This window comes from Megascapheus bottae, chromosome 28, assembly GCF_031878675.1.
Source record: "Megascapheus bottae isolate mThoBot1 chromosome 28, mThoBot2.hap1, whole genome shotgun sequence".
NCBI classification, from domain to species: Eukaryota; Metazoa; Chordata; class Mammalia; order Rodentia; family Geomyidae; genus Megascapheus; species Megascapheus bottae.
In genome coordinates, this window is record NC_143536.1 from 6,312,624 (window position 1) to 6,327,130 (window position 14,507).

Consider the following 14,507-nt stretch of genomic DNA (forward strand, 5'->3'; position numbering starts at 1 on the left):
TATATAAATTAGCCATCGACACACAAGCCATTACTAGTCAGGATGATAGATGGTAATTTGGGCACTCTCTCCTCACTAGTCTGGGTCTACTTGGTTATTTTAATTACCTGTAAAAGTGTCAATGTGGTCACCAGCTGCCAAACAAAAACCATTTTAAGTGCCCCTTAATCAATACGTTTGTGGATCTAAGAAAATCCCTGAACCTAATATCAAATGGCAAGATTGAGTGAGAAAAAGAAGAGGCAATAGGTGTTTTATTCCCCGATGTCAAAAGATCAAGGGAGATTACCACAGAATTGAGAGAAAGAAATACAACGTACAATTATTTATCCAGATTAAATATCTAGATAAAACTGTTGGGTTAAAAAAAAAAGTCTATTGCTACAGTCGAAGCAATGACAGTATGTCATCCAGTCTTTATAGATAAAAATCACAAGTTTACTTTTTTATCTGCATAAACATTCAGTAACACTTCCAGTTAAAAAGTTGGCAAGAATGTGTATTTCTCCACTAGTTTCAAAGAAAAAAAAAAGCATCTATGTTACCCATAATTAATGTAACTAATTACAATTTGAACACTAAATTATTTACCCAGTGTAAACAAAGATTAAGAGAAAATAATGCTATCTACAACAGAGGTTGCAGAAAATAATCTACAACTGTTTGCTCCCCAAAGATAAGACATCCCTCCCTGCAAAAACTAGGGTGCACAACTTAAAATAAGTTGGGTTTTTAAGGCTTAAATTAAACCATTCTGCCAATTTACCAGTTATATTCTGAGTTTGAAACATAATTGTCTTACATCTGTTTACAAACCTTTGCTGACTATTTAAACAAATCCGTACTCTCCCGGGCACATAACTCTACATACAGTAACTCAGGCACAAAGCACATATTTAAAGACCACGCACTGCAATTATTAGTCTAAACACCAGGCTTAACAACGTGAATGCTTGAGAGCTAGGTAATACGACCCCATCAAAAGCAAAGATGGCATTTACCACCAAATGTCACTGCCACCGCCAAGGAAGAGTTGCCGGAGCCCTATCATTTTTAATTTCGACGAATCTAGACGCCGTCGCTGGGTGCCAGGCTACCACGAGAACAATCGACATCCAAACTGCTTCAAGATTAAGGCCGGCCAGGCAAATCCGAAGGAAAAGTTGTCAGTTTTCAGAGAAGAGTGGCAAAGGCAGATTTAAAAAAAAACACACACACGACGATGTCATCAAGCCGCCCGGCATCTTGTAGCCGTGTGTGTGTGTGTTCGTGGTGAGGACAGGGAAAACAGTTTTTAAGAGACACGGGAGCGGAGGAGGCGGCAGAGCTTCCCCCACCTTCCGTGGGCTCCGCGCCATGGCTCCCCGGCTCTCCGGCGCGGTAAACCCGAGGGGCAGGCGGCCGTCCGCGCTGACAACCGCGGGAGCGTCGGGTGCTGGGGTCAGTCCTAACCCGACGCGATCGCACTCGCTCGAGTGTTTTCGGGTGAAACTGCAGGTGTCACTACGGAATTTGAATTTTTACCAAAAAATAAATGAAAATTCAAAAGACGGGCGGGCGATCCGGCCAACTAGCGATCCGACTGCGGCTGCGGCGGCTCGCGGGCGCCGGCCGCTCCAGGCGAAGCCTCTCACATTTGGGGGGTGGGGGGTAGAGAAAGGGGAGGGGAAGGGGGTGTGATCGCCACGCGGGGTGGGCGCTGGGGGTGCGACCCAGAGGCAGCAGCTCCGAGACGACTTCCACATGCAGATTCCACGCCGAACGCCGCGCTCACCCACGGAGAGCCAAATACACACGGGATGGCATTCGAGGCGGAGGGGGAAGCGAAGATCCGAAAGGGAGAGAGAGCGCGAGCAGGAGGAGGAGGAGGGGGGGACGGCGAGACGCGACCGTCCGGGAGAGGCGAGGGAGGGGCGAAGTCCCGGCGGCGGGAGGAGAAAGTTGGTCGGCGGCGGCGGCGGCGGCGGCGGCCGGGCCCCCCCCCCCCCCGCCCCGCCCGCTCCCTCGGCCCCGCGCTCGGCCCGGCCCGGCCCGGCCCCCGCCCCGCGCGCGCGCGGCCCCCACGACTCACCAGCGAAAAGAGGTTGGAGTGACAATCCTCCAGGCTCGCCCCGTTCGCCACCCAGTTCGCTGCCGCAGTCATGATCCTCCGCGAGCCCGGCCGCCAGAGCGGGGCATGTCGGAGCGAGGCGTCCGAGGCGAGGCCGGGCCGGGCGGCGGCGCCTCGCCGGGGAGCGCGGGGCGGCCGGGGCCCCCGCCGCGGCCGAGGGAGGGCGCGAGGGCCGGCGGGCGGGCCGGCGGGAGGCGCCGCGGCGGCGACGCCGCGCCGGGGGCGGCGGGCCCGGGCCCGGGCCGGAGTCGGGGGAGGGGGGCGGCGCGCGGCTCCTTCCTGCTCGGGGCTCCTTCCTGCTCGGGCGGCGGCGGCGGCGGCGGTGGCGGCGGCGGCTACGGCTCCGGCGGCGGCGGCGGGGGGCGCTGTCCGCGCGGCCCGGCGCCCTCCCCGCCTCTCAGGGCCGCCGCTGCCTCTCGGGCTGGCGCTGCGGGGCCGGCCGCCGCCTCCGCCTTCCCGGCTCCTCCGCCGCCGCCGCCGCCGCCGCCGCCGCCTCCTCCGCTGCCGCCGCCGCCGCCTTGTTTATCTCCAGCCACCGAGTCCCCCTCGGGCCCCGCCGGCGCGTGAGGGGAGGCGAGCCCCGGAGCCGCCGCCGCCGCCGCCTCCGCCTCCGAGCCGCCGCCGCGGAGCGCGAACTCGCGAGGGGGGGGTGCGGACGAAGCCAGCGGGCGACCCCGGCAGCCGAGCGACGTCCCCTCCTTCCTCTTCCTCCCCCACCCCCCCCTCCTCCCCAGTCAGCCTCGCTTCTCCTCCCTCCCCGGGCTCGCTCGCTCTGACAGCAATGGCGGCCGCCGACCGCGGCTCGGCCCGCCATTGGCTGGCGGGAGTCACGTGACGGGCGCCGCCCGCGCGGGGGGGGGAGCGGGGGGCGGGGAGCGGGCGGGGGGGGGGAGGGGCCGGGAGCCGCGGCGGCGGCGGCTCCGGGGCGGCGCTGCTGAGCCGAGCGCCGCCGGATCTTCGGGCCGGGAAGAGGGAGGAAGCTCGAGGGAGAGAAAGAAGTGCCGGGCGGTCGGTGTTCCGGGCGGGCGGCCGAGGGCGCGCCCGGGGCTGGCCCGGTCGTGGGCGCCCCGCCCTGGCGGGCCCAGGCCTGGGCCTCGGCGGGGCGAGGGAACCGCGGGCCGCGCGCCCCCCGCCCGCCGCGGCACGCCCTCCGCGGCCTCGGGACCCAGCCGGCCAGGCCCCGGGGTCGCGGCTCCCACAGCTCCCCGGCGCCGCGGGCCGCTGTCCACGGGCGGGAGAAGTGAAGCACAAAGAGATTAGGTCACTGGCCCCAGACGTGGGGATTCGAACCCAGGCGCGCCGCAGCCTGCCGTCCCGCTGGACCTCCACGCACGCGTCCGGGCCGGGCCCACGGGTCCCCGCGCTGCCGCACACCACCGCCGCGTCTCGGCTCGCGTGCGTGCGTGCATCCATTCCTAAGTTGCATAAATGGTTCCTGCATCCTTGCTCCAGGCGATGGCTGGGAGGGCACATCTTCCCTCCTGGCCCCCTTCTCTCAGGCAGCTACAACTCCTGGGAGTGCTGATGGGAGGCTTTTCTCCAGGCAAGTTTGGGTACCCACTCCCCCCCCCAAAAAAAAAACAGATAAGGAGCGCAAAACTTTCCACGAAGTGGAAGAATGGAAATCAGTGGAGAAGTGGGGGTTTTGTGAAAGCAGGAAAACTAGTGTGTGTGTGTGTGTGTGTGCGCGCGCGCGCATGTATTGAGTCTTAAATTCAGCCCAGGCCTTAGCTTTATCACTGAAGCCAAGCACTCTAGAACTTGTGCCACACCTCCACTGCCAACTTGGTTGGTTCATTGGAGATAAAAGACTTCCCTCCTAGCCTGCCTTTGCCCTTCCGTCCTCAGAAATCTTAAAATATATGAATTGAGCTTTTACTACCACAAAGAGTGCTGCAGCAAGGCCCACAGGTTGTAAGTTCTATTTACTATCACTGAAGGGTGTGATGGCTGGTTGACACTATTGGGACCCAGATAAGGGAAGCTTCAAACCACCACAGTAGATGTTGCTGTTAGCCTCCACAGGAGTAAGGCCAAGCTCAGAGGTTTGAAATATTTCCAAGTGCACAACGTTTCTGAGTAGCTAAGTCCAGATCTGAGCCCAGTAGGCTGGCTGGAAAGATGCCAAGAAAGCTGCACTTTCCGAGACCATGCTGTGATTCCCCTTGCACATGGTTTTACCCTGAGGGGAGGGGGGAGTTCTAATTGTCACCCACTAACCTCTAGCCAATGTCACATTCCTGTCACTTCACCGACATGTGTGAGGTCACTGAGACCCTGACTGATTAGAGGGGCTGGTGGCCCATCACTCTATACCTTAGTCACATGGTTCAACAAAGCTGAAGGCTTTAACAGTAAAAACCTCCCAGCCCAAAACCTATCAGAAAAGTGAAGAGATTAGGAAGACTGGCTTTAAAAGAGGAATACCAGCCAGGCTGGGATCTCACGCCTGTCATCCTAGCTACTCAGGAGGCTGAGATCTGAGGATCAAGGCTCAAAGCCAGCCCGGGCACAAAAGAACCTGAGACTCTTATCTCCAATTAACCTCTAGAAAACAGGAAGTGGGGCTTGGCTTGAGGATAGGGCGGTAGCCTTAAACTGAAGAGCTCAGGGACAGCACCCAGGCCAAATTCTAACCCCATGGCCCACCAAAAAAAAAAAAAAAATAGGAATACCAACCTCATTGCTAGACTAAAGGATTTAGAGGTTTCATTAGTACTGGGACTTGAATTCAGGGCCAGGGCACTTGTCCCTTAGATTTTTCACCCAAAGCTGGTGCTCTACCAGTTGAGCCATAGCATCACATATGTCTTTTTTTGGTGATTGGATATTAGGGTCTCTCAAACTTTCTTGCCCAGGCTGGCTATGATCCTTAGATCTCAGCCTCCTGAGTAGCTAGGATAACAGGCATGAGTCACCTGGCCAGGCTAGGACTGAAGATTTGTGACCTACCCAAAACTCGGTCAATTTGTTGTTACCACAGTGGAATTTTAGCCCTTGAGAGGTCATTAGCAAGAGATCCAAGTCCCCCATGGCAAGATGATAAGAAAAGATGGGTAATGGGAGAGAACTGGAAGCTGGCTTCTCTCTCTGCCATGTGAAGATACAGAACTAGGAAGAGGGCCTTAGCCCAAACTGGAACCAGCCAGCAGTCCCTTCATCTTAGACATCCCTGTTGTATGAGCCACTTAGATTCTATGGCAACTTGTTACTGCAGCCAGAGTAGTAGTCTAAGATAGTCACAAAGGAAAACAAATTTGAACTCATAACATTTGACAGTTACGGTTGTTTTAATCTTAGGCCTATGTGGAGAAAAGAAAAACTCTCTTTACCATCTTAGGTAGCTTTGGTTGGCAATGTACATGACCTTTGACCCAGGAATCTTCCCTGGAAAAGTGTCACATGAGTGTAGAGGCAAGGAGACAGGCATTCATACAAATATGAATGATAACACTGTGTGTAGGCAAAAACTGGGAACTGCTTACTTGTTCCTCATTTAGGGAAGAGCTAACAAAATGATTTAATCCCACGCAGCCATTAAAAATAATGAGCGCTATGTGTACTAATACAGAATGATCTCAAATATAGATTATTAATTGAGATACCTCTAGAAGGTTAACAAGATACTATTGCTAGCACTTGTCTCTGGGAAGCAGAGCTGGGAGTTGAGAAAGGAAGAGGAGTTACTTTTGTGGTACCCTTTGATTTCTGTTGTCTCTGCTATTGTGTTTGTGTGTGGAAGCAGTCTTGAACCATGCTGCTTATGCTGGTCTTGAATTTGCCCTTCTCCTACCTCAGCTTTCTGAACACTGAGATTACAGGGATGTACCACCACACCCCACTTGCATTTTCCTTTAAAAAGAAAAAAAAAAGTGTGTGTGTATGTGTGTTTGTGTGTGTGTGTGTGTGTGTGTGTTGGTGCTAGGACTTGAATTCACACCCAGGATGCTTGCTGTTGGTTTTACTGCTCAAGGATGACACCCTAACCTTTGACCCATACCCTCCCTCAAGACATTTTGCTGGGTAATCAGAGATAAGAGTCTCATGGACTTTTCTGCCAGGAGCTGGCTTCAAACGAAGATCCTCACATCTCAGCTTCTTGATTAGGTCAGATCACAAATGGGAGGCATCAGCATCAGGCTCCTCTCTTGAAAACAAAATGAACATTCATATGACCTAGGCTATGTAATAAGTGAAAAACCCATTTTAATTGAGTACATAAAATGGAGCACTCAAATGGCATCATAAAAGTGAACTAAAAAGCCATCACAATATACACCTGTAATCCCAGCACTCCAGAGATAGAAGCAGGAAGATCTGTAGCTTTGTGCCTATCTGGTCTACAGTTTCAATGTAGAAGAGAAAATCCTGGAGGTGCAACAAGTGATCACCCTGCCAATAGAAATGGAAAGCAGAAGGACTGGGTTCTAACCTCAGACATGCCGCTCGAGCTTTCTGGGCCTCAGTTTCCTCGAGTGTGCAAAGCAGCAGCCTTGGAGGAACTGGTGGGTCTGCCTAGCAACAGCTCCTTGGCTTTGTCTGCCCAGTTGAGATGACTGATTAAGATCCAGAGTTCTCAATTGAGAAAGCAAAGGGAGTCCATGGTAAAACCTCCGGAGATAAGATTAACAAAGAACAAAACAAAACCTATCCACAGACTGACCGGGAGGAGCCAGGAAGCAGGCATAGAACTGGAGTCCAGTTCCCAAGATGGGAGGTGCCCTCCCAGAAAGCCTCATGACTCAGTTTCTCTCTTTAGGAGACTCCTGCTGTCCTAAGCAGGAAACAAAAAGTTCTACTCTGCCGGGGTCTAAGGCCTTCTTCTGAAAATGACAGGTTAGTTCCCTTTTATGGTTTCCAAATATAAGGGCAGAGTGAAAACAGAAGCAGAGATAGAAGCCAAGGAGGAACCATCGATTAGACCACAGGAAACTGCCACAGTTGCAGAGTGGGGCCATATGGTAAGGAGTTAGAACATGGCTTTGCAGTAAGACACACCTGGGTTCCAAGCCCCGCTGTGCCCTCACTGTGCAAGCTTCAGTGGGTCATTTAACCTCTGTGACCCACAGTTCTTCCCAGGCACTGACCTCACACAGTGATGACCAGGAAAGTTTTAAGTTGCGCCAGGCCTCAAAGGCAATGATCAATGGCCTGCAATCATCACAAGTCACTTGTCCATCCTCACACACAGAATGTAATCACATCACAATGGACATCTTTCCCCCTTTACCACACCTTCCTTCAATTTACCTTATTACAGATTACACAGTGCAAAACGGAAGCCCTTGCAATTCCAACAGCATGGAATTATGGACTCCCCTCCCCACCCTCACACACACACACACACACAAAGGAAAGCCACTGGGTGCTCAGTGACTCAACACCTGTTTATCCTAAGTATTCAGGAGGCTGAGATCTGAGGATCCTTCCCAAGAAGGAAATGTCTGTGAGATTTATGGCTAATGAACCACCAAAAGACCCAAAAGTGGAGCTGTGGTTCAAGTAGTGAAAAAGCTCAGAGGCAATGCCCAGACTAATCCCAGAGCTCAATCCCCAGGACTGGCATAAACAAAACATAAAACAACAAAAATAAAGAATACTATTCTCTTTGCCTCTCTGAGCTCTGAGATACCAAAGCCATCTTTGGTATGAGGGACATCATTTGTTCTGCAAGCTCCATCTATGAATACAATGTAAAGACACATCACTAAGGGGTGTTCTTTAGATTTTATGAAAATGAGATAGTGGCTGGGAGTTTAGCATAATGGTAGAATGCTTGCCTAACATCCATGAAGACCCAGGTTTGATTCCTCGGTACCACATACATAGAAAAAAGCCAGAAGTGGTGCTGAGGCTCAAGTGGTAGAACTCTAGCCTTGAGAAACTGCAAGGACAGTGCTCAGGCCCTGAGCACAAGCCCAGGACTGCCAAAAAAGAAAAGAAAAGAAAAAAGAAAGAAAGAAAAGAAAATGGGATTGTGTCCCTTTGCAATCCGCTCTTTGCATTTAACCACTAGTTACAAATATATCTCTAGGCCTATAGATCTGCATCTAGTTCATTGTTATATTTGTTGTTATAATGTCTCATAGAATTCTGGGGCCATAATTTATCCAATTATTTCCCCTATTCCTAAACATTCAGATGGTTTCCCATTTTTTTCATAGTCTAAATATGGTGCCATAAATATCTTTACCTATATATACTCACATAATGATGTTTTTTTATTTCTGTGGAATAAAATCCCCCCAAAGACTGTTTTTTATTGTTAATAAATGCATATTTTATTATTAATAAATACAGTCAGGGGGCTGGAGATATGGTGCCATTTTTGCCTAGCATTTGAGAGATCATGAATTTGATCCAGAGTTTTGATCCCAAGTTCAATCCCCGGCAAGACAAAAAGAAAAAGAAAAATACAAGCAGAAGATTTCCCCCAAATGCTGTAGCAATTTACACACTCTCTAGAGCAATAAGGAAAGAGGGTATACTTCCCCACCATCCTGCCAACATTTACCTTCTGCCAGCCTTCATTTTTGCCAACCTGATGGGTGAAAAGAGCATCATAGTTGCTTAAATGTGCTTTCTTGGAACTCCAGTGAGGTTTACCTTCTCATATCTGTCTTGAACATTTACACCTTCCTCTTGAGGCAGCTGCTTAAAACAGAAGAGAACCAAATGTCTGTCCAAGCAGACCACACAAAGCTAGGCACAATGACTACACTGGCTTTCAGCCTATATCCGACACAAAGATAGATAATTCATCCCCCTAACTGTACAAGAACTTTTTTTTTCTAGATTCTTCCATAAGACAATCCTATGCTTTTTATCTCTTTGCTTTCATAAGTCAATTTTTAGGTTGCTTAGCTCCTTCTGTGAGAAGGGTCTTAGACTACAATTAGGCTACAAATATTTAGGCAATAACAGTTTTGCTCATGACCTCTACAGATATCCTAATTGCTTCAATCTCTCTCCTAAGATAGAAGTAGAAACAAGGCAAAGCTATGGCTGAGGACAGGAGGGGATACGACTTTTAAAGTTCAAATCCAAGCCCTACCACCTCTTCTCTCCACCACCTTAAGCTGTGGTTTAACCTCTCTGTGCCTCCATTTCCTCATCCTTAAAGCAAGGTCATAGGCAGGCATACCTTTTACATGTATTGTGAGAGGTCAGTGGGTTACAGGCTACAGAGCCCTGACTGGTGCATAATAGGTGCTCTGTGAATGTCAGCTATTATGATTAAGATGCAAGCTCCTTCTCCTCACCCCTTCCTCTGGTGCAAGTACAAACTTGAACTTGGGGGCTTGAATTCAGGGCCTGGGAGTCATCCCTGAGCTTTTTCTTCAAGGCTAGCACTCTCCCACTTTAAGCCACAGTGCCACTTCCAGTTTTGTGGTGGTTCATTGGAAATAAGAGTTTCACCAGGGGCTGAGAGTGTGGCCTAGTGGTAAGAGTACTTGACTAGCATGCACAAAGACCTGGGCTTGATTCCTCTGTACCACATATATAAAAAGAGGCAGAAGTGGTGCTGTGGCTCAAATGGTAGAGCTTCAGCCTTGAGAAAGCCCAAGGACAGTGCTCAGGCCCTGAGCTGGAAAAAAAAAAAAAAAAAAAAAAAGTTTCACCAGCAACTTTCCTGCTGATGCTGGCTTTGAACCTCAATCCTCAATCCTCAGATCTTAGCTCCTGAGTCACTAGGTTGACAGGCATGAGTACCTATACCTAGCTTGGGTGGATTTTAGTAACTCTCAGTGAATTGTTTTCAAATAGCCAATAATTTGAAATAAAGAAATGTGGGTATAGTCTCGCTCCTATGTTTCTTTGACTCTATTACCTCCACCACACACACACAAAAAAGTGACTGTATGTATAATTATTTCTTTACCCTTTACCAAGTTTCCTTCACTTTGCAGCAGGTGGCAAAATATGTCAACTGAAACTTGGTTCTGTTTCCTCTAGACATACACTCACATATTGAGGGGGCGGGGGGAGAGAAAGGGCAAGAGTTGAACAGCCTCAAGGTATACAACAGCCAACTTGATTTTTAAGGTGGGCAAAGCCCATTTTAAAATAGACTGTTACTGGGCATTAGTAGCTCATACCTGTAATCTCAGCTACTCAGGAGGTTGAGATAGAAAGATTGCAATTCAAAGTCAAACCAAGCAGGAAAATATGTGAAGACTCATATCTCCAAATAGGCAGCAAAAAGCCAGAAGTAGAGGTATGGCTCAAGTGGTAGACTGCTACCAGCCTTGAGTGAAAAAACTGACAGTGCTCAGGCCCTGAGTTCAAGTCCCAGAACTGGCATAAAAGAAAGAAGTGTTCACAAGATAGCCCAGAACTTTCCCTCTAGAGGGTCCTCAAATGTGAATTCAAGGCTCGTGACAGATGAGTCTGGCCAGGCAGCCCAGAGCCAGGCTGCTCTCTGGGAAGGCTGACACCAACTGCGTGCAGAGCTGTGCCAGCATGCCTCACCCTTTCTGTGTTCTGCGCTCTGTGCCAGGTCTCAGGAAAAGTGCCCAAACTCTTGCAAGGGTTTTATAAGGGTTTCACTCATGCCTTCAATCAGGGCTATGGGCCCAGGTCTGGATAGGTGAGTTGGTAACCGATCTGACCCCCACACACACACACACACACAAGTGGATGTTGGCTTCGGAGGGCTGATATCCAAGCTGAACAAATGCCTCCATGGTCCAGGAACCAGATCAGGTCTCTCCAAACTGTCTGGCCCTTTAAGTGCCCAGATCTAAGAAGACATTTCCGGTTCTCCAGCACAGGTGTGTAATCTATCTGCTGGCTGAGTCCTCGCCCTTAGGGCCTAGATCTTAACATTCTGCAAGAGATTATTTTCTTTAAAAGCAATACTTGGGTGGAGTGTGGTCTTTCCCTTATCTGTGCACCAATTTGGCAGTCATTAAACAACAACAACAAAAAAAAAACCCTCTGTGAAAGTCATCTTTTCTCTCTTTTTTTTCTGTGGGTCAAGAGGCTTGAACTCAGAGCCTGGGTGCTTTTTTACTCAAGGTTAGCTCTGTACCACTTTGAGCCACAGCTCCACTTCTGTTTTTGTTTGTTTGTTTGTTTTGGTGGTTAACTAGAGATTGTCTCAAGAGGACTTTCCTGCCCCAGTTGGCTTTGAACTTTACTCCTTAGATCTCAGCCTCCTGAGTAGCTCGGTTGACAGGCAGGAGTCACCAGCATAGGGATGAAAGTCATCTTTTTGTGTTCACCTGGCTCCAGTGACAGCTCACTGGATTTTACCAGACACCTAGATGTGTAAGTTCTCAGCTAGAGAAAACCAGGCAACTCAACACTCCCACTTGGATCTCAGTTTTTCCTTTCAACGATGGCCTCCGCCAATCTCTCAGGACGCTGGTGATTTATAATCAATTGGTTTTGTAAATTGCGAACACAATTTCTCAATTTTCAAATCCGCTGACTGCAATAGTCTCTCGTCGATGGAAATGGAGCAAACAGCCACTGTGGCGGCTGTCGGCTGAGATCACTTCCCCCAGGAAATAAATTACATTTCATTCTCTATATATTGTTTACTTTATAGTCTCTTGATCTTACTTTGCTGACTTCTTGTTGTAGATTTTTTTTCAGTAGCTTGCTTCCCACTTAATCACAACAGCTTCTGTAAATGTTAGCAAGTTGTGTTATGGGAATTTGCCACAATGGGGATTGAAAAGAACGCCCCTCCCGTTTCTTTTAGTCTCACCAAAAGAAGAAAGAAGAAGAAGAAGAAGAAGAAGAAGAAGAAGAAGAAGAAGAAGAAGAAGAAGAAGAAGAAGAAGGAGAAGAAGAAGCAACCTCCACGTGCTCACTTGAAATTTTTTTTAAAGAAATAGATATTACAAAATGATTTTCTACTGGGCACTGGTGACTCCTGCCTATAATTCCAGCTACTACTCAGGAGGCTAAGATCTGAGGATTGAGGTTCGAAGCCAGCCAGGGCAGGAAAGTCTGTAACACTTATTTCCTATTAACTACACAGATACACACACACACACACACACACACACACACACACACACACACAGAGCCAGAAGTGGACCAGGAGTTTAGCCTACTGGTAGAATGCTTGCCTAGCATGCACAAAGACTTGGGTTCAATTTCTTGGTATCACATACATAGAAAAAAGCTGGAAGTGGTACTGCGGCTCAAGTGCAGAGCTGTGGCCTTGAGAAAGCCCAAGGACAGTGTTCAGGCTCTGAGTTCAAGCCCCAGGACTGGAAAAAAAAAAAAAAGGCTGAAGTGGGGCTGTGGCCCAAGTGATAGAGTGGTTAGCCTTGAGAAAGAGAAGCTCAGGGAAAGCACCTGAGCTAAGTTCAAACCCCAAGACCAACACCAAAAAAGAAAAAGAAAAAAAGCCAGGTGCGATGGCTCATGCCTGTAATCCTAGCTACTCAGGAGGCTAAGATCTGAGGATCACAGTTCAAAGCCAGCCCAGGCACTAAGGAATGTGAGACTTGTTTCTTCAATTAATCACTAGGAAATGGGAAGTGGCACTGTGGCTCAAGGGGTAGGGTGGGAGCCTTGAGCTGAAAAGCCCCATGACCCACAAAAAAAAAAGAAAAAGGAAAAAAATGCCACTAAATAACAAGTCCCTTTCCTGCCCCTAGTGGGAGATCAGCATAGACCAAGTGTCAATCAACATTAGCTGGGACATGTGAAACCATGCTGGGCTCAGGCAGGAGGATCAGAGCTCTGTTAACACCAAGTCTCACACCTCTCTGCCCTGAAAAGCCAGTCCTCTGGGACCTGAGGGCCATTTCTCACCAGCCACAGGCAGGGGGATAGAGCACACTTTTGTCATCTGGCCTGGGAAGGACAGAGGTGTGCCAGGCCACAGGGGAAGAAGGACTTGGCCAGGCTGCTGTGTGAGAAGCCTCGTTGTGTCTTCAGTCTCATGAGAAAGACAAGTGTTTGTGAAACACCTGGGCTAATCTGCCCATGTCTATAGAGTTCTGTGCCTCCATAGCCGCCTGGACAGAGCCAGGGATGAAATAGTTGCATAGGAATCTGATTTTCACCTTTCCTGTTGAAAGTAATGCATGTCCTCTAAACTATTCAGACACCACAGGAATACATAATTTAGAAAATAAAGCACCCTTTTCCCCAGCCTAACTCTTGTTAGTAATTTACCACCCTGGTCATTCATCTATGCTTCTAAAATATATCTTAACCTGTCATTACTATTATTATTTACACAAATGGAATATAACATATTTTTTAGGTAACAGTCTACCTTTTTAAAAAAAAATGCTAGAGTTTGAACTCAAGGCCTCATATTCGCTAGGCAGATGCAGTACCATTTCAGCTATACCCCCATCCCTTTTTTTTTACTTTGGTCATTTTTTTTTTAATTATTCATTTTTCAGTTTTTTAAGTTTTGGCCCTGAGACCCTCCTGTCTCTGCTTTCCATATAGTTGGAGGTCACAGGCCCACACTACCCCATTGAGCTTATTATGCCTTCTGCATAGCTGGGATTCTCAGCATGAGCTAGCTCACCTGGAGTACTCTTTTTCTCTAATCAGTCTTATGAGGATACAATTTGCATATTGTAAAATCTGTCATCTTAATGTAGGGTTCTGGACATCTATAATTAATAAGTTGTAATCAAAGTTTAGAACATCCAGCAATCTAAAATTCCCTCTTTTCCCCTTGGTCATCCTTTCTTTCACCCATAGCTCCTGTCAATGATGAATCTAGCCTCTGTTTCTATAATTTGTCTTTCCCAGAATGTCAGATAAATGGAATCACAAAGTTCATAACCCTTTACCTCTAGCCTCCCTCACTTTGTATAGTCCATGTGGGGTTCATCAATCCTGTCCCCACGAGGAAACAATCCATCCCTTTTTGGTACTGTATAATGTTCCTTTGCATCACAGGACCACAACTGGTTTATCCATCTGCCAGTTGTAGCACATTAGTGTTGTTTCCAGTTTGGGGGCGATTACAAAGAAAGTCACTATTAACTTTCCCGCAAAAGTTTTGGTGTGATCATAAGCTTTCATTTCTCTTAGGTTATGACATGGGTACTGAAATATATATTTATAAAAAAAAACTGCTTGGGCTGAGAGTTTGGCCCCATTGTAGAGTGCTTGCACATAGCATGCAAGAAGATCCAGGTTTGATTCCTTGGTACTACATAGAAAAAGCCAGAAATGATGCTGTGGCTCAAGTGGTAGGGTTCTAGCCTTGAGAAAGTCCAAGGGCAGTGCTCAGGCCCTGAGGTCAAGCCCTGGGACAAGAAAGAAAGAAAGAAAGAAAGAAAGAAAGAAAGAAAGAAAGAAAGAAAGAAAGAAAGAAAGCAAGCAAGCAAGCAAGCAAGCAGGGAGGGAGGGAAAAGGGGAGGGGAGGGAGATAAAGGAAGGAAGGAAGGAAGGAGGGAAG

The 14,507-nt window shown here is 48.6% G+C and overlaps 1 protein-coding gene across 2 annotated transcripts in view; it reads right to left on the reverse strand.

The window, feature by feature from the left end:
* Med13l (mediator complex subunit 13L) overlaps nucleotides 1-2,210 on the reverse strand; it is a 199,022-nt gene extending 196,812 nt beyond the window's left edge. For both annotated transcript variants that reach the window (XM_090320164.1, XM_090320163.1), the window contains exon 1: nucleotides 2,072-2,210. In XM_090320164.1, coding sequence (XP_090176290.1) covers nucleotides 2,072-2,143 — 72 coding nt within the window. In that variant the 5' untranslated portion in view covers nucleotides 2,144-2,210. The remainder of the gene's footprint in view (nucleotides 1-2,071) is intronic.
* Nucleotides 2,211-14,507: the final 12,297 nt, after the last annotated feature.